At 38.8% G+C, this 21,634-nt stretch overlaps 2 protein-coding genes across 2 annotated transcripts; one reads left to right on the top strand and one right to left on the bottom strand.

Moving 5' to 3' along the window:
- ifngr2 (interferon gamma receptor 2) lies at positions 1-17,085 on the top strand. Its single transcript, XM_053328930.1, has 8 exons — positions 1-177; positions 1,278-1,395; positions 1,755-1,933; positions 2,506-2,651; positions 3,094-3,235; positions 5,713-5,864; positions 7,216-7,341; positions 16,997-17,085. Exons 1-7 carry the CDS (start codon positions 132-134, stop codon positions 7,330-7,332), a joined length of 900 nt encoding a protein of 299 aa, XP_053184905.1. The 5' UTR covers positions 1-131; the 3' UTR covers positions 7,333-7,341; positions 16,997-17,085.
- LOC128368166 (transmembrane protein 50B) lies at positions 15,195-21,305 on the bottom strand. The gene is made up of 7 exons (XM_053328931.1): positions 21,259-21,305; positions 19,998-20,247; positions 17,978-18,090; positions 17,794-17,861; positions 17,025-17,117; positions 16,094-16,151; positions 15,195-15,320 (listed from the first exon to the last, which is right to left on the bottom strand). The coding sequence occupies exons 2-7, from the start codon at positions 20,094-20,096 to the stop codon at positions 15,275-15,277; spliced, it is 477 nt and encodes a 158-aa protein (XP_053184906.1). The 5' UTR covers positions 20,097-20,247; positions 21,259-21,305; the 3' UTR covers positions 15,195-15,274.
- Between the last annotated feature and the right edge of the window lie 329 nt (positions 21,306-21,634).

The following is a 21,634-nucleotide window of genomic DNA, read 5'->3' as shown; positions in this document are numbered from 1 at the left end:
CCCAATCTCACTTGTATCACTCCCTGTTTTTAGGAAGTGACTCACACAAACACACACTGACGTTAAAGAAGACATGTTTTAGCTCAGATGTATAATGGCTGCAGTGGTTCCAGTGAAATGACGCCGACACGATGTTTTGTATCTTAACGTTACTGTTGTGGATTTACGTCGACCAAGGTAAATATTAAATACCCGTTTTAAGCGAAGTGTTCTGAGGTGAAGAAATGTGTGTGTGTGTGAGAGAGAGAGAGATAGTGTGGGCGTTTGTGTGTGTGTGTGTGTGCGTGCGTGCGTGTGTGTGTGTGAGAGAGACAAAATGAAAGTTGATATTTTAATTAATGTCGGCGCCTGTGGTTTAATCGGCACATGGAGGCTCCTTATCCATTATTATCCATTAAAAATCAGGTTTAAATATAGTAGTTAGTAGATAAACTACATTACTATAGTCAGAAACCAGAGGTGGAAACTGCAGTACAGTTTGAGGTACTTGTACTTTACTGTAGTACAGTTTGAGCTACTTGTACTTTACTGTAGTATTTCCATGTGATGCTACTTTCTACATCTCAGAGGGAAATATTGTACTTTGTACTCCACTACATTTATTTAACAGCTTTAGTTACTTTTCAGATGAAGATTTGACACAATGGAAAATATAACAAGCTTTTAAAATACAACACATTGTTAAAGATGAAACCAGTCAGCAGTGTGTAGTCGGCTCACATTTCAGATGTCTATGAGTTGTTAACAGCTCCACCAAATACTGATTCTTCCCTCTAAACCTCTCAGATGACTTTTACTGTAATACTTTAACTACATCACTCATAATACACTCACTGAGCTGACTAATCTCCAAATCACAGCTACAGCCAGGAACCAATCACATGCCTTCCTTGGAAAAAAAAAAAAGACTATTTAAATCTATTCTAAAACTCAACTATGGCAGCTACTCGTAGAGATTTTTCTTATCGATTCATTAACTGATTATTCTCAAGATTAATTATTTGGCCCGAAACATCCGTTCCAACATCCTGGAGTCCGAGGTGATGTCTCAGAGAGTTTTAATTTGTCCAAAACCCCCCAAAATATTAAATAGTAATTTAAGATAGAGTCTAAATGACTATGAATGAATTTAAGGAGTAGAGACCAATTATATGTCAGAATGTGAACAGTATGTAAGGGTTAATCACAGCAGCTCAGATCTATTAAAGAGCAAATAGGTGATAAATTAAAATATTTTTTCCTCATTCTCTTGTCTTTATTTTGTCTCATCTGTCCAGCGCTGACTGAAACGCTGCCGCCACCGCCGCAGGACGTCCACGCTGATAACTGGCTGCTGAAATGGAGTCCGGCCACCGAGGACAGAGATGTCACCTACACCGTCCAGTACAGACCACGGTGAGCTCACAGATTCATTATCGGCTCATTAGTCGATGATCATCTATATTTATTGATTAGCCGTCTGTACTGCCACTACAGCTTTGTCTCACAATTCAAAGATAATCAGTTTACACATTAATTTGATGTTATATTAATTTAAGAAGCTGGAATCAGAGACATTTTTGCATTTTTTTGTCATTTTAAAAAATTACTAAAAATGATGATTTTAATAATTAAAAGTATTCTTCTTCTTTTTTCTTTTTTCTTTTTTATTTGTGACTTCTTGTTTCTGCTGATGACAAATATCACTAAATATACACGGTTAACAGTTTCTGGTCTGAATCTCTCGTTGTTGTTTTTCTTTCTCGTCTTTTCAGCTATGACTTAGAGGAACAGGAGTGGAAGAACGTGCCGTCCTGCGTTCAGACGCCTTCGAATTCCTGCAATGTCACTTTCACCAGAGACGAGGAGGAGAAACACCGATGCGTGATGCTGAGAGTGCGAGCGAAGAGACTCGGGCTGAAGTCTGTGCAGGTTGACGCCTGCAGCAAACACGGTGAGAGACAAAAGAGAAGCTCTGAAGATCTGCACACAGTCAGAGTTTGAATATTGGTATAAGGGTCAGTGACAAGAAAGAAAGAAAGAAAGACAGATTCCAAATGGGGTAAGAATAAGACCTTAGATTAGATTATTTTATTTCAAATGTGTGAAAGAAGAAAAAACAAAAACAACATATAAAAAAAGAAAGAGGTTTTAAAAAGGTCTTTAAAGTCTTTGAATTTGTTCTTTAAAATGTGCAAATACCCTGTTGTTGTATGAAAGGAGCTGTAAAAATCAGCATTTCCACCTGCTGTCGATGTTATCTGTGAATTTCGTGTACAGTGAAGACAAAACCAATCAAATGAGTAAAACCCCACTGTTCACACAGGAAGTGACATCATTCATTTGTGCCTGTGGGTGTTAACCATCATCACCGAGGTGTGAACCACAGACTGTGACAGCTCAATAAAACCAAAGCACACTGTACTAACTTCATCTGTGTCATTGATTATTGATTATTCGCAGGTAAAGATGAACATGTTTATGATTTATTTTATTTATGAATGTTTGTTCGTTTTTTGATTCCAGGTGACTTGTGCACGCCTAATGTCAGCCTGTCGGCGCATCGAGGATCTCTGACCGTTAATCTGAGCGGGAACAGCAAGATGTACGAAGAAAATGCCGCACACATAAAATACAACATTTACTATGGGAAGGAGGGAGAGACCCTGAAGGTGAGAGTCCTCATTAACAATGATTATTATTATTATTATTATACAAATAAAAATACAGCACAATAAAACAAATATATAAATAAACAAAACAAAACAAAATTGACATTTAATAAAAAAAAGTTAAGTTAAAATGGCGTTAATTAAAAGCCAGATTAAAATTAGAACTTTTCTTAACAGTGTTACAAAGTGCTTTACAGAAGAAAATAAAACCAAACAAAGCAGATTAAAAATGAAGCAACAAGGAAGAGACAAACCGAAAAAATGTTCTTGTTAATTCAAAAATAAATGCAATGTACCTCCTGTAAAAAATGGTGAAAAATGTTTATGACTAAGATCAGCAGTCCACAATCCAAAGACATTCAGTTTACACATTAGTGTTTTGTTATATTCATCTCAGCAAGCAGCAGCAGTCTGTGTAATAATGTCCTCCTCTCCCACACAGGAATACATGAGGCAGACATCCTCGGTGACCATTCCTGACCTGGAGGAGGGACAGCGGTACTGCGTCAGAGTCCAGTACCTGTTGTATGGAGATGCTGTCGGCATGAGCAGCTGCCCAATATGTGAAGAAATCCCCAAGACCAGTAAGACTATCTCTGTTTTCTCTTTACTGTAATATGAACTTAATGTAGTATGCAGTATTACAGTAAAAGTACTGCAGTATTATAGTGATGTAGTATGCAGTATTACAGTAAAAGTACTGCAGTATTATGAACTTAATGTAGTATGCAGTATTACAGTAAAAGTACTGCAGTATTATAGTGATGTAGTATGCAGTATAACAGTAAAAGTACTGCAGTATTATGAGTGATATAGTATGCAGTATTACAGTAAAAGTACTGCAGTATTATAGTGATGTAGTATGCAGTATTACAGTAAAAGTAGTGATATATTATTATATATGACATCATTAGATTATTAATAGTGAAGCATCAGTGTTAGAGCAGCATGTTACTGTTGTGCTGCTGGAGGTGGAGCTAGTTTGAACCAGTTACCGGTTTCAAGGTTTACCACGGTATGAAAAAGTCACGGTTTCAAAACCACTAAAATGTTCCGTCGCAATGTTCCTGCGGTATGAGCATAGACTGTTTGGGTATGAGCGGGGTTTTTTTAATGTGACGTCTCGTCAGAGAGAGAGTGGAGGTCGCTTGCAGCTGCAGCGTAAAGTCCAACCCCTCCCGTACTCCGGTTGCTGTTACAAGCAGGTAGCTCTGCAGGCTGTATGACGGCTGAAGGAGGCGAGCCCCCCGAACTTTTTCCCCCGTTTAAAAGGACCAAGTCGGCTGTATTTATACTTCGGCTACTGTAAAAAGACAGATGGCTGCGGTTTGGAGGAAGAAGGTAACGGACAGTAGCAGCGTGAGGAGGAAATACATCCTATATGATAGAGAGCAAGTCTCATAAAACTGTTGAGATTCAGTTTTAAGCTCCTGCCTGCATTTATTTATTTATATTTATCTTAGATGTGTTTTTGCTTTTTTCAATTATTTATGTTCTGATCTTGAGCCACAGGTTAAGTGATTGCATTTATTTGCATTTTGTGTTGTGTTTTTTTTTTCACAAAAAAATAATTCATTTATGTCGTGACTTGAGCTGCAGGTTTAGCCTCAGTTAAAGGACTGCACTTATTTTTTTATTTTTTAATTAGAAAGAATTCAGTTATTTTTTATTATTATTTATTTTAAATACATATTTACTAATGTTCGATCATGTTCTATATATGTTTAAAAATAAAAGACTGTTCAATGGAATTTTTTTTCTTTTTTTTTTTGGTTTTAAATACAGACATTTCAAAATATATTTTATAGCCGTAAACATAATACCGTGAAACCGTGATATTTTTACCTAAGGTTATCATACCATCAGAATCTCATACTGGTCCATGCCTACTTTATATACAGTTAGCTAGTTTACACTACTTTATATACAGTTAGCTAGTTTATACTACTTTATATACAGTTAGCTAGTTTACACTACTTTATATACAGTTAGCTAGTTTACACTACTTTATATACAGTTAGCTAGTTTATACTACTTTATATACAGTTAGCTAGTTTACACTACTTTATATACAGTTAGCTAGTTTACACTACTTTATATACAGTTAGCTAGTTTACACTACTTTATATACAGTTAGCTAGTTTATACTACTTTATATATGGTTAGCTAGTTTATACTACTTTATATACAGTTAGCTAGTTTATACTACTTTATATACAGTTAGCTAGTTTATACTACTTTATACAGTTAGCTAGTTTATACTACTTTATATACAGTTAGCTAGTTTACACTACTTTATATATGGTTAGCTAGTTTATACTACTTTATATACAGTTAGCTAGTTTATACTACTTTATATACAGTTAGCTAGTTTAGTCCAGCGGTTCCCAACCTAGGGGTGGGGCCCCTCCGAAGGGTCAGCAGATAAATGTGAGGGCTGCTGAGATGATTAATGGGAAAGAAGAAAAAACAAAGTTCTGATACACAAATGTGTTTTCAGTTTTTGGACTTTTTCTCTAATCTTTGATTTTTGCTGAAATATTGGATCATTTGAACATTTATTGAAATGAAAGCATGTGAGAAGTTTAGAGGGAAAAATCCATACAATGTGTTGTATTTTAAAAGCTTGTTATATTATCCATTGTGTCAAATCTGCATCTGAAAAGTAATTAAAGCTGTTAAATAGAGTAGAAAGTACAATATTTCCCTCTGAGATGTAGAAAATGGAACTATAATACATGATCATTAACAGTTTGACAGCATTGGAGAGAATTGATGAATGGAGAGTCCACTGAAAATCTGTTTTGAGTCAGTCAGATACTCACCGCTGTAGGTTTTTTAGAAAAACAACAAAACACACAAAACTTGTATTACAACTCGTGCAGATAATATCCTCTCGGATATTAATGTAAAGGTTTTAAATTGAATTTGAAGTTTAAGGTTTGAAGTTTAAAGCTCCTTAATAGTCAGAACATGATTGCATGAATTGTTCCTAATGCTCTCCTTTCTCTGTGTGTGTGTGTGTGTGTGTGTGTGTGTGTGTGTGTTTGTGTGTGTTCAGAGCCCCAAGAATCCAAACTAAAAGAGGCAATAATCGTCCCTGTTGTGGCCATGAGCACCATCCTTGCTGTGGTTATCCTCTCATATGTCCTCATCTACAAACGGAAGAAAATCAAACAGTATCTGCAACCACCGTACGAGATCCCATCTGACGTGAGTTAAACACACTGACCTCACAAACAGCAGGTCAGACTGGATAAAGCTGTTTATCTGTCTGTAATGAATCCTCCTGTTCATACTGACCATTAGAAGATCCCTTCATAATGTTTACAATGGAAGTGATGGAGGACTAAACCCACAGTCCTCCTTCTGTGGAAACATGGATTTAAAAGTTGATCTGAAGCTAATATGAAGCTTCAGTCGAAAGAAAGAAAGAAAGAAGAAGGAGGAGAAATATGAGGAAAGAAAGAAAAAGGAGGAGGAGGAAGAAGGGGAAAAAGAAAGAAAATGTAGGAAAGAAAGAAGAAGAAGGGAGAAAAATAAGGAAAGAAAGAAAAATGAAGCAGAAAGGAAGAACAAGAAGGAAAGAAAGAAAGGAGAGCAAATGAGTCAAATCTTCATCTTCTCTGTTTCAACGTTAGTGTTTTTAGTATCAAAGTCTTTTTGTTACTATACTTCCACCACAGAGAAACAGGAAACACTAAGAGGAGATATGATGCTAAAAAGACTGTAAATGTGTCAGATATCACTGATATGACTAACTCACACTGCTGAAGCTCAATAGAAGCTGATCATCTACTTTAAATGACTTTAGTCCTCCATCACTGAAAGCACATATGAAGGAGATCTGTTGAGTGTGCAGGATTGTTACCAGCATTGCATAAAGCACTTCTCTTTTTTTCTCTTGGGGAAATACAAAAAGATGAAAACATGACACAAGAAGAATAACAAAAGAGCTCCACATCCACTTTAATGATTAGTGTGAACACAGACCGACTGTGTTGCTGTCAGTCTGATATAACTTTACTAAAGTAAAGACATAAACTTAATCTAAGCTCAGATCAGCGTACAGGTGCTTCTATATACTTTAAATAATAGATAAATACTTATAAATGAGTAAGAAGTACTTATAAATTAGAAGTATATACTTACATGCTTATAAATTGGGAAGACGTATACTTATAAATTAGCAGTATATACTTATAAAGGAGTATATACTTATTATATGTACTTTAAATAATAGCTATATATTTATAAATTAGGAAGAAGTATATACTTATGAATTAGAAGTATATGCTCATAAAGGAGTATATACTTATAATATATACTTTTAAATTAGAAAGAAGTGTATACTTATTAATCATAAGTTAATGCTCATAAAGGATAGGATTCTAACCTGACTTCTGTAAACCTCTTTCATTATTAAAGACTTCAAGGGTGGCGTGACGCTGAAAAAAAGGAACTTCTGATTGCATTATGAGTTATTCCCACAAATATATATAACTCACGTGACCTGATTAAACAGCCTGTAACATGTTTCAGTCACATTTGTCTTCTCTTCTAGTTCCTCCTCGATGATGTTCCCACCCCCACCAGCACCTGCAGACCTCAGGAGGAGATCTATGACACCATCTCTGTTATGACTCCACTGGAGGTCAGAGGACAGCGAAGGCCCTCGTGAGATTTAAGAGTTAAGACTGAGAGGAATTTTTAACTGAGGATGGTCCAAAGATGATTTGAAACTTGTTTAATTTATTTTCCAGGTGAGAAAAAAGACAGTAGTAGTAGTAGTAGTAGTAGTAGTAGTAGTAGTAGTAGATGGTATCTCCCATTCTCCATTTGTGTAATACAACTGGGAGCTTTTTAGGAAATGTAAAGTTTTGCACAGAAAGGAAGAGAATAATACTTCAAGTCAGTCCTAAAAGAATAATCAGGTACCAGTTTGAACACTGAAACATGTTCCCCCTGTTCATATGGACCATGCACTACATTCAGTCCTCTTTACAAGCAGAAAACTGTATTTTTAACTTTTATCAGAAGTTATCTCAGAAGTCTGAATCAGTCAAAGTTCATGTATCTTTAGTAGAAAATGTGTGATTTGGTTTTAAAATGACAATAACTGTAAGATTTTCCCTTTTTAACCACTGCAGACTCACATTTGTTTATTAAGAAACCCCCAAATCCAAATATCAATCAATTAAACAGTATTTATATAGCACCTTTCAGTACTACTGATAATAAGACAAGTGACAACAAATAAAAACAATGAGACCAATACATGCAAGAGAAAATGAGGATGATAAAAATGTTTAAATATAAATAAGAGAGAAAAAGAGAAAGTTTAATAAAAGCGAGACTAAAAACTAGCTTATAAATGAGATAAAAAGTCAAAAGAAAGATGAATAAAATCGATAAGAAGACAGATCGATATAAAATAAAAAGTGTGATTAAGACTGAAAATTTCAGTATGACAGCAAGTAAAACCTCTTTCATGTGTTAATACTTAGTTGTGAAGGTTACAATGGAAATGTAATAAGTTTTCAGATTTACTTATTTAAAATGTAATAAGTAACGTAACTGTAAACTACTTAATCAAAGTACTGTAACTTATTACATTGGATGTAACCGCTTTTTGTAATCAACATTTTCATAAGTAACTGTAATTTAATTACATACTTTTCTCATAACAAATTACAGTTGCATTTATTTTATTATTAAATTACTTAACGCCGTTACATGTAACTAGTTACTCCCCAACACGGCTCATTTGACACTAGTTTTAAGGTCACTGCAGTCATTTCCTCTGAGCCATAGAAACTGCTGATTTGTTGAATACATAACAACCATACAAAGTTCTTTCTTTTCTTTTTTTTTATATATCAGTCACAAAAAGTCACAACATTTGTGCTTTACTGGCAGCAGTTTGACACTCGCAGCATTAGAGCAGAAACGGAGCCTTCGTCTGGGTCGTAAAGAGGAAGTGATAGCGAAGGCAGCCGAGCTCCCACAAAAAATATACTGTGAGCTAAAAAATCTAAATCTCCTGAAGCTTATACACGAACAAACACTCTTTAAATCTCTTATTGTACCAGCTAGATGTATCTAATCAGACTATTAAAGGTGCATTTTGGGCTTGAACATAACATTAACTTCCTTCTTTTTAACACAGAGGTCTTTTTTACATGTTGAGGCTTACATAATCCTGCACTTAAAGTGGACTTTTTGTTTCTCTTTGTATTCTTTGTGTAGTTTCTGTGTGTTAAATGTGGTCTAAGACAGAGGTTTTCAAAGTTGGAGGCAGGGCTCTAATCCTGTAAAATAACCTAAACGTGTGATTTGGATAAGGGTTCAGATATACAGTAGTTTTGGGGGATTTTTATAGTTTTTTCCACTTTTCTTTAGAGTTAGTAACAGATAAATGCCTTCAGAAAAGCTTCTGTTTATGTATTTGTTGTAGTGTTAAGTTTGTCTAACAGCAGTATGAGGCTCAATTGAGTGTCTATGGCATCAAATAACATAATTAGGATCTAACAGGCATCCAAGAATTGAGCGAAACTAAACAAGTAAATACTTAAGGGAGCTTTTTCTCAGATGTTGAAACCCTCTGGTCTGTTTCGCTGGAGCTGAAACAGTTAAATATAAAACTGAAAGCACAGAAGTGGCGTGCTGTTGGCCTCATAATTTCTGCTGATTTTTTTTAATAATCTCTCCTTCAGTGTTTATCGACTGATCTGATACGAGACCTTAAAATCAGCCTTTTTGCTGTTGTAGTTTATTAAAATCATTTAGGGTGAATGAGAAGATGATTTGGATTTTCAATTTACAAGTCAGTGATGATTTCTACTTAATGTTAATCTGATAACAGTTCAGACTAAAGTGAAAGAGAAATGTTTAACCTCAAAAGACCTGCGAGCGCCTCTCGACTTCCTCTAACGTCTCTCAGATTGATGATGTGTTTTCAGATCTGCTTTGAGATGTAAAATACTCCTTAACACAATCTGATCTTTTTATGGGTTTCTCTATCTTATGTTTGGCTACCTGAGAGTCTTTACAAACGCTAATCCACTGCTTCGAAATCTTTGCACAAACGGAAGCATTTCTCAAAAATGTTGCAGTTCCTGTTTGAACACTGTTAGATCATCCTAAATTAGGACTGTCAAACGATTAATTTTTTAAATCGCGATTAATCGCAGAATTTCCGTAGTTAATCACGATTAATCGCATTTTGAATTGCATGTTTAAAATCCTGTTATTTTCCATTTGAAGGCAGTTTTAAGCCCATAATGTAAAGCATTTCTTACCAGAGTGTCTTAACTGGGAATCAATCACGGCTCTGCTGCGACTCCCACACTCCAAAATGGTCCTTTGGTGGAGCTGAGGCTGGCTTGGCTGCACCTGGGTGTTTAGCGTGGAGGTGCTGACTCAAACTCCACGTACTCCGGTGGTAGTTAAACTCCGTTTGACACAGGTTGCATTTTACCTTTGACTTGTCAACTGAAGCGTCTGGAAGTGTTTTAAAGTTAAACAAGCCGTTCAAAAGTCCAGTAGCTCTCTAACTTTCCATCAGCGCGGTAGGTTTACTGCAGGAGGCCACTTCAAAGCATAGCGCTACAGCTAGAGGAGCCGTCTACGGAGGAGGAGAAGGGACAAAAAGGCTTGCTACATTAAAATGCGATTAAAAACAATCAACGCGTTATGGATTGCATTAATCTAATCGCGATTAACGCGTTAACGCTGACAGCCCTATCCTAAACGCTACTTTTCTGTTTTTCAATTGAATTAATCAACTAAAAATGTCCTACTTTTCACACGTACTGCACGCACTTAATGTAAATATGATGATGCGATTTAACTGTTTTCTGCTGCTTCTTCATCTTGCCTTGCTTGTAAATCACTTTTGGGTAAAATTGTCTGTCAAAAGGATGAACGGTAAATGCAAATTTATTTTTTGTATAAATATAAAATCTCTTAATAAACAAGCTTAAATCTGCCATATGAGTTTTTTTTCTAAGAACTGCTTCACTTTGACTTCTCATTTTTACAACACTCGAGTCCATAATGTGTCTTTTAATTGCAGGTGATGAAGCTACCAGCGTTGCCAAATGTACGATAATTATTGTATTTATGTGATCATTTTGCCGTCTTTACGTTATACGATAATACCAAAAGTCCCATAATGTACAATAATTTGCAACCTCTACATGTTACATCTCACAAGTTACATCAGCTACACAGCCTTTAAATACTGTGGGAAATTAAAAACTTGCATCAACAGCATTGAACCTTTTTAACCCTCCTGTTGTCCTTGAGTCAAGGGAGGGAGGAAAAGGAAGGGAAGGAAGAAGGAAGGAAAGGAGGGAGGGAGGGAGGAAAGAAGGAATGAAAGGAGGGAGGGAGGGAGGAAAGAAAGAAGGAAGGAGGTATGGGAGGGAGGAAAGAAGGAAGGAGGTATGGGAGGGAGGGAAGGAGGGAGGGAGGGAATAAAGAGAGAATTAGGTGAGGGAGGAAAGAAGGAAGGAGGGTGGAAATAAAGAGAGAAGGAGGTAAGGAAGGAAAGGAGGGAGGAAGGAATAAAGGAGGGAGGAAAGAAGGAAGGACGGTGGGAATAAAGAGAGAAGGAGGTAAGGAAGGAAAGGAGGGAGGAAGGAAGGAAGGGGGGGGGAAATAAAGAGAGAGGGAGGTAAGGAAGGAAAGGAGGGAGGAAATAAAGAGAGAATTAGGTGAGGGAGGAAAGAAGGAAGGAGGGTGGAAATAAAGAGAGAAGGAAAGGAGGGAGGAAGGAATAAAGGAGGGAGGAAAGAGAGGGAGGAAGGGAGGAAAGAAGGAAGGACGGTGGGAATAAAGAGAGAAGGAGGTAAGGAAGGAAAGGAGGGAGGAAGGAAGGAAGGGGGGGGGAGGAAATAAAGCGAGAGGGAGGTAAGGAAGGAAAGGAGGGAGGAAATAAAGAGAGAATTAGGTGAGGGAGGAAAGAAGGAAGGAGGGTGGAAATAAAGAGAGAAGGAGGTAAGGAAGGAAAGGAGGGAGGAAAGAGAGGGAGGAAGGGAGGAAAGAAGGAAGGACGGTGGGAATAAAGAGAGAAGGAGGTAAGGAAGGAAGGAAGGAAGGGGGGGGGGGATGGGAGGAAAGAAGGAACAGTCAAAACGGACGGGGTCAATTTGACCCGGGAGGACGACACGAGGGTTAATTCATTACTCTTTTTTTTTTTCTTTTTTTTTTTTATGTAGTATTCGACAGCCCGAACCCTTCAACTGTTCTAAATTATCAGTATCTAATGTGACGATAATCAGTTTGGTTTCTGAGTCGATTTCCTCTTTACAAACGTCTGCAAGCTGCTTTAAAAAGGAAATAAAGATCAAATCTGGATGTCAGTTTGTCTCTTCCGCTACGACAGATAAACAGATATAAAGATGAGGAGTTCCAGAAACCTGAAAGTGAGACATTACATTAAAAAAAAGATGTAGAGAAGAAGAAAACCATCAGACTTTCAAACTGCTGTTCTTTTAACCCTTGTGTCGTCCAACCGGGTCAAATTGACCCTGTCCGTTTTGATTGTTCCCTCTTTCTTTCCTCCCTCCTTTCCTTCTTCCTTCATCCCTCCTTCTGTCTTTCTTTCCTCCCCTTTCCTACCTCCTTCCTTCCTCCCTCCTTCCTTCCTTCCTTTCCTTAATTCCCTCCTTCGCTCTTTCTTTCCTCCCTCCTTTCCTTCTTCCTTCATCCCTCCTTCTCTTTCTTTCCTCCCTGCTTTCCTTCCTCCTTCTCTTCCTTCCTCCCTCCTTCCCTGATTTCCTTCCTTCCCTCCTTCTTTCTTTCCTTCCTTCCCTCCTTCTTTCTTTCCTTCCCCCTTTCCTTAATTCCCTCCTTCTTTCCTTCTTCCTTCATCCCTCCTTCTCTTTCTTTCCTCCTGCCTTTCCTTCCTCCTTCCCTTCTTTCCCTCCTTCTTTCTTTCCTCCCTCCTTCCCTTAATTCCCTCCTTCTGACTTTCTTTCCTCCCTCCTTTCCTTCCCTCCTTCTTTCTTTCATCCCCCTTTCCTTCCTCCTTCCCTCAATACCCTTCTTCTCTTTCTTTCCTCCCTCCTTTCTTCTTTCCTCTCTCCTTTCCTTCCTCCCTCCCTCCTTCCCTTAATTCCCTCCTTCTTTCTTTCCTCTCTCCTTTCCTTCCTCCCTCCTTTCTTCTTTCGTCCCTCCTTCCTCCCTCCTTTCCTTCCTCCTTCCTTCCCTCCTTTCCTTCCTCCCTCCTTCCTTGACTCAAGGACAACAGGAGGGTTAAACATCTGATTGAATCATTACAAAGAATTTTAACCCATTTCCAAGCTGCTCGTCTTTCTGTATGATTTAAAAAGAGCGTTTCTGCTGTCAGGAAATACTAACGTTGCAGAGAAGTTATCTGATGGTTTCCTCTGAGACTCAGATGAATGCTGATTCTCTCTCTCTCTCTCTCTATCTAACCCCATCTCTCTCTCTCTCTCTCGCTCTCGCTCTCTCTCTCATATATTAATAAAAAACAGTGTGTTGTAAAGTCGTCTTAAAGTCCTTTAATACTGTTACTACGAGCATCTGGCTTCACAAAATTTGTTCTTTTCACTTAAATAATTAAAACAGCTACATAAAAACTGAAAGCATCAGAATACATACATCTCAATTTACAGATTACAGTTTTTTTTTCTTTTTTTAAAAACAACATGAGGACAAAAAAAAAAACAGACAATTAAAAAAAAAAACAGACTTAATCCTGAGGCAGAACGACAGCAATTTATCTGTCAACAGGAAACTGATGTGAATCAGACCCCCGAGAAAAGAAAGTTAGATCTTATTTATCTTAAAACAGAGGTGTCAAACTCATTTTCATTCAAGGGCCACATACAGACCAATTTGATCTTAAAAAGATGGAGGGAAAGAAGGAAATAAGAAGGGAAGGTAGGAAGGACACACAGAAGGAAGGAAGGACACACAGAAGGAAGGAAGGACAGATGGAAGGAAGGACAGAAGGAAAGAAGGAAGGACAGAAGGAAGAAAGGAACAAATGAACGAAGAAAGGAAAAAAGGAAGGTAGGGAGGAAGGACAGAAGGAAGGAAAAGAACACAGAAAGGAAAGTGGGCCGGATTGCACCCTACGGCGGGCCGGTTCTGGCCCACGGGCCGCATGTTTGACACCCCTGTCTTAAAAGAAAGAGGAAGAAAAAGACTTCATAATCCAGTGCATGTGTTGAACTTTGACATACGAGCACATAATAAAAAGCAGCTTCAGTGGAGACAGCAGGAGGTTTTGTTTGTGTTCCCTCGGTGATGGGTTCACACTCACGTCCACTTTAAAAAACTATTTATACCAATCAATCAATAACTTAACACACACAAGTTATCAGATGATTTCCCTTTTTCTGACTCACTGCGGTGAAAATTACACATACCCCTTTTCCACTGAGCTGGAGCCAGTGCTGGTTCGGAGCTAGTGCTAGAGCCAGTGCTCAGTTGGTGCTAACTCGAGCACCTCTTATTACAAACCTGTTGCTTTTCCACCGGCAAGGACCCACGCGATTACGTCACTGTATAACGTAGCCAGCGAGCGCCTTTGAAGCACTTCCATGATGCACCAGTGAGAGGCAGCAACATGGCGCAAGGCATGTAGCCTGCCGGAAATGAAGAAGAAGGCGGCGGCTCTGGCAAAAAATGATAAAAATAGTACTTTAAATCAACAAATCTTTAATCCTCTGTAAATGCCCCGCTAGCTGGCTAATAAATGCCCCGCCCCCAGCCCGCTGATGTAATCGGTTCTTGCTTTACACCAGCAAAGAGTTGGTGCTCTCTCTGGCTCCGGTTCTGAGGCTCCGGGCTGGAGCTTTGACGGTGGAAAAGCAAAGAAGCGGTGCTTAGTCAGGCTCTGGCTCCGAACCAGAACCAGCTCCAGCTCAGTGGAAAAGGGGTAACAGAGACGCTTCTCCTCATCGCGCCGATAATGAAATGAACTAAGACTCAATAAAACTAAAGGAAGCTGCTCCTCAGTCAGTCAATCATTCAATAACAAACATTAAATCCCTCATTCATTCGTTTAAAATACAAACACAGTTTCAAAATTGATTTTTTTTTTTTTTTAAGAGAACAAAACCTGGATCTTAACTGAAAAGACAAAGAGCTATTTATAAGATTTATATTCCCTAAAACTACTAAAAATACTGAGAATAGTAACTGTCTAAATGACAGGATGAATGTGTGTGTGTGTGTGTGTGTGTGTGTGTGTGTGCATCTGTGTGTGTGTTGAAAAAGCACCACTGGTGGGTTTCTATTTAAAAAGCAGTGAAGGTTTAGAGCTGCAACCATTTGTTCACCAACAGGAAATTAATCAACTATTTTGACGATTAATTAAGAAAATAAAAGTTCTGTTTCCAGCCTTTAAAATTAATATTTCCCTGTTTCTTTAGTTTTCATCATATTTCACTGGATGTTTCTTTGACTGAAACAAGACGTCTGAGGATTAATTAATTACATAATGTTTAGTTGCAGCTCTGTGTGTGTGTGTGTGTGTGTGTGTGTGTGTGTGTGTGTGTGTGTGTGTGTGTGTGTGTGTGTGTGTGTGTGTGTGTGTGTGTGTGTGTGTGTGTGTGAGAAGAGAAAGAAAAAAAAAAGACCCTTTAACCCCATAAATCTTCAGTCCGGCCAAACTTGTAGATCAAAGTGCTGCAGAGGAGAGAAAAGAGAGAGAGACACAATTTTAAGTTTTTTTAGGGGCAAAATCTACAAAATACTGCTTCATGTTTTTCTCGAGTGTGTGTGTGTGTGTGTGTGTGTGTGTGTGTGTGTGTGTGTGTGTGTGTGTGTGTGTGTGTGTGTGTGTGTGTGTGTGTGTGTGTGTGTGTGTGTGTGTGTGTGTGTGTGTTGGATCATTTGGACTGATACATATTTAACTTTCAGCTATGGAAACTTCTATTAATAACATAAACTTGGATTTATTTATTTAAGGGAGGAAGGAGGGAGGGAGGAAAGGAAGGGAGGACCCTCCCTCCTTCCTTCCTTCTTTCCTCCCGTCCATCCTTTCGTCTGTACTTATTTCCTTTCTTCAGTCTGTACTTCCTCCATCCCCCTTTCTTCCTTCCTTCTTCCTCCTTCCCTTCCTCCTTTCCTTCCTTCCTTCATTCCTCTCCTTTGCTTCCTTCTTTCCTTTCTTCCTTCCCTCCTACTTTCCTCCTTCCTTCCTTCCTTCCTTCCTTCCTTCCTCCCTTTCCTTCCTTCTTTCCTAGGGTTAGGGTTCAGGTCTCTCATTTTGTACCTGAGTTAACCTCTACATCACACTGAATCAGCACCAAGCCTTTTTCTTTCTCTGTACAACATACAGCAGGAACGGCTCATCAATATCTACGTGTAGTGTGTGTGTGTGTGTGTGTTATCTTTATAGTTATAGTTATAGTTATCTCTCTTAGTGTAGACGGTCTTTTATCCTTTAATAAAGTTACCTAAAAAAGATGAAGGCATTCTGAAAAAACACAGCGAGTCCCGGTGCCACTTCTTTCTCTGAAACACAGAAGAAAAGGAAGAATTATAGTCAACATCATTATTATTATAATTATTATTAATAATGTGTGTGTAAATAGAGTCGTTAAAGGTATAAAGAGATGAAAGTAAAGAAACACTGGAGGAAACTGTTTTGTGTGTCTGAGCTGAGTTCCTCCACAGCAGTGACTCTCACTCTCAAACTCATCTTCATTCAAGGGCCACATACAGACCAATTTGACCTCATGTGGGCCGGATCATTAAAAAGATGGAAGGAAAGGAAAGAAGGAAGAAAATAAGAAGGGAAGGAAGGAAAGACAGGCAAAAAATGAAGGAGGGAAGAAAGGTAGGAGGACAGATGGAAGGAAGCAAGGAAGGAAGGATGGATGGATGGAAGGAGGAGGGAGGAAAGGAGGAAGGAAGGAAGGATGGAAAGAAGGAACAGTCAAAAGAGACGGGTCAATTTGACCCGGGAGGACGACAGGAGGGTTAAAATATAAAATATATTATTGGTTGAAGCTTCTGAAGTGTGAGGATTTAAAGTTTTTCTTTATTGATAAGGCAAAAAAGACAGTTGAAGACTCATGTTTGGCTCTAGAAATAATAATTGACATGTTTTAAACCATTTTCTGCCAATTTATAAATAAAATGATGAATCAAGACAATAAATCAGCAGATTAATTGGTAAAGTAATAATTTAATGGGCAGAATTTAGTTTATTGGTTAATTACTCGGCGATTGGCACCGCCTTGTTTGACTGTTTTAGTTTTGTGAGCACGTTTGCTTTTTGCTGTGAGATGTCGATCCAGTGGCTTTATAAAACTTTGAGTGGAGGTAGGGGCGGAGGGAGGAAGGGAGGGGCGGAGGGAAGGAGGGAGGGAGGGAGGGACTCACTGGGCACGACGTAGGCACCGAACAGGATCCAGATGGAGGCGATGAGCGAGCCGAACATCATCATGAAGCCGATAAACAGCCAGAGACGAGCTCCTGAAACACACAGAGAGAGATTAAGATTAACCGTGCTGCACGTGTCACATCTGTATTTTAAAAGGTTCATATCTCACACTGCAATGTCATTTCTTATTCTCCTGTTTTTATTTGTCATTTTTAAGTTTTAGCTTCATTTTATTTCCAATTTAACACTTTTAATCATATTTAAATGTATTTTTATTTGGACATGTGTTACTTTTATATCCTGTCTTGATGCATTGTATGTTTTATCTAAAGACACTTGTCACACACTATGGGGTCAGAGATAATAAATGTTGGTAAGATGATGAATTCATAAATCAGTTAAACTAGATTTAAAAGCAGCATCAGGTTTGTTAAAATGTACATTTAGTATTTTTGTTGGTTTTATATCATTTAAATGACATTTGCACCATTTTTTACTAAAAGTCAGACTGAATGCTCCTGAAAATGTCAAATGGTGTGACCAGTTCACATTTATTTTCCTGTATATAATCAGATTGAAAGATGAAAAAACACTGGTTACACCAATTGGACACTGGGTTACATGACGTCACTGACCCTTATAGAAATATATTGTCATGTATGCAGCCTTGACCTGAACCTCCTCTCTAAAGGACAATTTGTGTCGTTTTCACACACACACACACACACACACACACACACACACACACACACACACACACACACACACCTGTCCTGCCGAGGCAGCCTTCCCCGTACGTGTCTCCTCTCACCTGACCGTTAGAAACAGCATTGATCCTGAAAAACAGACAGTCGAGAATTAAAAATTAATAAAGACCTCCCAGTTTCTGTGTGTGTGTGTGTGTGTGTGTGTGTGTGTGTGTGTGTGTGTGTGTGTGTGTGTGGTCTCTTACATGAAGAACGCGATGGTGGAGAAGACGCCACATGTGTGGAAGGCGTGGTTCATCTTCTCCGGGTTGGGATACGTCACCGCCGCGTCGATCATGATCCACCAGCCTGTGAAGAACTGAGAGGAGAGGACACAGTTGGTTTAGTACATGAGACTCAGGTCCAGTTAGTCAGCTGTTGGGGGACGAGGGAGGAAAGGAGAGAAAACAAGGAATTCTTTTGGAGCAAAGTCTCAAAACCTTCATTCCACAATACCGTTAATCGACTCACATTTGCAGCCCTGAACAAAATAATTGAATGCATCTGCCTAGAAGATAAGATATTCCTTTATTAGTCCCACAATGGGGAACTTTGCTATAAATGTGCTGCTTCTAATAGTGGAGTACACTGTGATGGTTGTCTCTGAACTGCTGGGTCATACTGTCTGTAGGAGAGGGCTGAACAATTCAAGTTACTCAACCTTTACATACTGTTTATATTCTACACCCCTCATAAAAAAGTGTCTATACCAAACGTTGAAGCACAGATGTGTTTAGAAAGCTTCAATAATCAATAATCTGACTGATCGATAAATGAGATTAAACCTTGATTCATGTCTCAGAGAGCAGAGAGACTAAATATCTCCTATCACACAATATCATGTCCTATTTTACCTCACCCTCCTGCTGTCCCCCGAGTCAAGGAAGGAAGGAAGGAAGGAAAGGAGGGAGGAAGGAAGGAAGGATGGAAGGAAAGGAGGGAGGAAGGAAGGAAGGGAGGAAGGAAAGAAGGAAGAAAAAGGAGGGAGGGAGGAAGGAGGTAAGGAAGGACGGAAGGAAGGAAAGAAAGGAGGGTGGAAGGAAGGAATCAAAGAAGGAAGGATGGAGGGAGGAAGGAAAGGAGGGAGGAAGGAAGGAAGGAAGAAAAAGGAGGGAGGGAGGAAGGAGGTAAGGAAGGACGGAAGGAAGGAAAGAAAGGAGGGTGGAAGGAAGGAATCAAGGAAGGATGGAGGGAGGAAGGAAAGGAGGGAGGAAGGAAAGAAGGAAGAAAAAGGAGGGAGGGAGGAAGGAGGTAAGGAAGGACGGAAGGAAGGAAAGAAAGGAGGGTGGAAGGAAGGAATCAAAGAAGGAAGGATGGAGGGAGGAAGGAAAGGAGGGAGGAAGGAAAGAAGGAAGAAAAAGGAGGGAGGGAGGAAGGAGGTAAGGAAGGACGGAAGGAAGGAAAGAAAGGAGGGTGGAAGGAAGGAATCAAAGAAGGAAGGATGGAGGGAGGAAGGAAAGGAGGGAGGAAGGAAAGAAGGAAGAAAAAGGAGGGAGGGAGGAAGGAGGTAAGGAAGGACGGAAGGAAGGAAAGAAAGGAGGGTGGAAGGAAGGAATCAAAGAAGGAAGGATGGAGGGAGGAAGGAAAGGAGGGAGGAAGGAAAGAAGGAAGAAAAAGGAGGGAGGGAGGAAGGAGGTAAGGAAGGACGGAAGGAAGGAAAGAAAGGAGGGTGGAAGGAAGGAATCAAAGAAGGAAGGATGGAGGGAGGAAGGAAGGAACAGAGAAAGGAAGGAAGGAAGGATGGAGGGAGAAAGGAAGGAAAGATTAAACACCTGATTCATGTCTCAGAGAGCAGAGAGACTAAACATCTCCTATCACACAACATCATGTTTTACCTCAGACATGAAAATATAACAGAGACATAATGATGGAAATGTCTCTTTTTGGTAGTTTTGAGTCTCTTTAGTCACTCCAGCTCATGGTTACTATGGTAACTAGATGTTTTTAGTCATTTTTTCATCTCTTTTTGGGTTTCTTTAGTCAATTAAAGTCTCTTTTTTAATAATTTTTATGTCTATTTATGGTATTGTTTAGGTTTCTTTAGTCTATTTGTGTCTCTTTTAGTCATTTTTATGTCTCTTTTTTCTAGTTTTTAGGTTTCTTTAGTCATGTTTTCATCTCTTTTTGGTGGTTAAATGTTATTTTCACACACACACACACACACACACACACACACACACACACACACACACACACACAATCAGACAATCACTAACACACACTTACCAGCACTCCTGCTACGATAGAGGCCACAGCGTTCCTCCTCTCTCCCCAGTCGATGCATTCACACTCCGGCCAGCGGAAGTTGTCCAGAAATCCCGCCATCTATGTCCTCTTTCTCTTTTCTCTTGTTCTCTGATCCTTCTCTGCACAGGTGATCCCTTCCTCTTCCTCTTCCTCTTCCTCCTCCTCTTCGGTCTCTGTTAACAGCTGCTGCTCCTCGCTGACTGCAGGCTGCTCTGCTTCTGACTTCTACCTGGAAATTAGGATATATTTTATATTAATCTCTCCCTCTCTCCTTTATTGGGCAAATAATTATATTTGGTAACTTCTGTAAATATCCCAAAATATCCTTCCTTCCTTCCTTTCCTTCCTCCCTGCCTTCTTTCTTCCCTTCCTCCCTCCCTCGTTCTTTATTTCCTCCTTCCTTTCTTCCATCTGTCCTTCCTCCCTCCCTCCTTCTCTCCTCCCTTCCTTCTTTCCTTCCTCCATCCCCCTTCCTTCCTTCCGTCTGTCCTTCCTTTCTTTCCTCCCTCCTTCTCTCTTCCATTCCTTTCTCTCTCTTTCCTCCCTTCCTCCTTCTTTCCTTCCTTCCTCTTTTTCCCTCCCTCCCTCATTCCTTGTTTCCTACCTCCCTCCTACCTTCCTTTCTTCCTTCTTTCCTCTGTCCTTCCTCCCTCCCACCTTCCTTTCTTCCTTCTTTCCTCTGTCCTTCCTCCCTCCCTTCTACCTTCCTTTCTTCCTTTCCTTCTTTCCTTCCTTGACTCGAGGACAACAGGAGGGTTAAGTCAACTGCATGATTCTGGTGCACTCTGAGAGCAACATTAAGGTTATACTCACAGTCTCTCTCTCTCTCTCACACACACACACACACACACACACACACACACACACACACACAAATACACAGCCACACAAACACAGTCACAGTCTCACACACACACACTGTGACACGAGCCTTATACTAACGTCAGTGCATACGTAATATATATTATAGCATTATTAAAGTGATCGTTTGTTGGCTTGTTTATCACAGTGTGCAGTTTTATATAATAACTAATAATAAATAAAATGTTCTTCTTTCTTATTGACGCAGGAAGCTAACAGTAGCTAGCATCACATCAGCTGAGGCTATCTTGTGTTTAAAAACGATATAAAAAACATGTCGATAAACATTTAAAATCAAGTTTATACACACTGCTGTTAATAACTATACTTAATGGTTCCTAATAAGCTTCTGTGATGTGCTTTAATGCAGTTTGCTCACCTTTAAAGTCAGTGATTGATTTCAGTTTCCTTATAAAGCGTATTCTTCTTCTTCTGTTTTAATCCGCGTTAAACACTCACTACCGCCACCTGCTGACAGAGGAGTTACCTGCAACAATAAATTAAGAAATAAAATTAATAATAATAATGATGATAATAATGATAATAATACATGAAATAAAAAATAGTTATTTATTATTTTTATATATTATATATTATTTAGTTATATAAAAATAAATAAATAACTAAAAACTATAACAATAATAATAATAATAATAATAATAATAATAATGATAATGATAATAAACTTTAATACAAACGATTAGATATAAGATATAAACTCTATGGAAAGTATTTCTCAGTGGGTAAGCAACAAG

This window comes from Scomber japonicus, chromosome 11, assembly GCF_027409825.1.
Source record: "Scomber japonicus isolate fScoJap1 chromosome 11, fScoJap1.pri, whole genome shotgun sequence".
Classification (NCBI taxonomy): Eukaryota; Metazoa; Chordata; class Actinopteri; order Scombriformes; family Scombridae; genus Scomber; species Scomber japonicus.
This window is presented reverse-complemented; position numbering and strand designations above follow the sequence as displayed.

What these genes read in the sequence shown, in the direction of transcription:
- LOC128368166 (XM_053328931.1), bottom strand. Translation starts at nt 20,096, where the DNA reads ATGGCGGGATTTCTGGACAACTTCCGCTGGCCGGAGTGTGAATGCATC. An exon ending in CTATCGTAGCAGGAGTGCTG is followed by an intron (nt 18,091 to 19,997) that starts GTAAGTGTGTGT and finishes CTCTCCTCTCAG; the next exon opens with TTCTTCACAGGCTGGTGGAT. An exon ending in CGGTGCCTACGTCGTGCCCA is followed by an intron (nt 16,152 to 17,024) that starts GTGAGTCCCTCC and finishes TCTGTGTTTCAG; the next exon opens with AGAAAGAAGTGGCACCGGGA.
- ifngr2 (XM_053328930.1), top strand. Translation starts at nt 132, where the DNA reads ATGTTTTGTATCTTAACGTTACTGTTGTGGATTTACGTCGACCAAG. An exon ending in ACCGTCCAGTACAGACCACG is followed by an intron (nt 1,396 to 1,754) that starts GTGAGCTCACAG and finishes TCGTCTTTTCAG; the next exon opens with CTATGACTTAGAGGAACAGG. An exon ending in CGTACGAGATCCCATCTGAC is followed by an intron (nt 5,865 to 7,215) that starts GTGAGTTAAACA and finishes CTTCTCTTCTAG; the next exon opens with TTCCTCCTCGATGATGTTCC.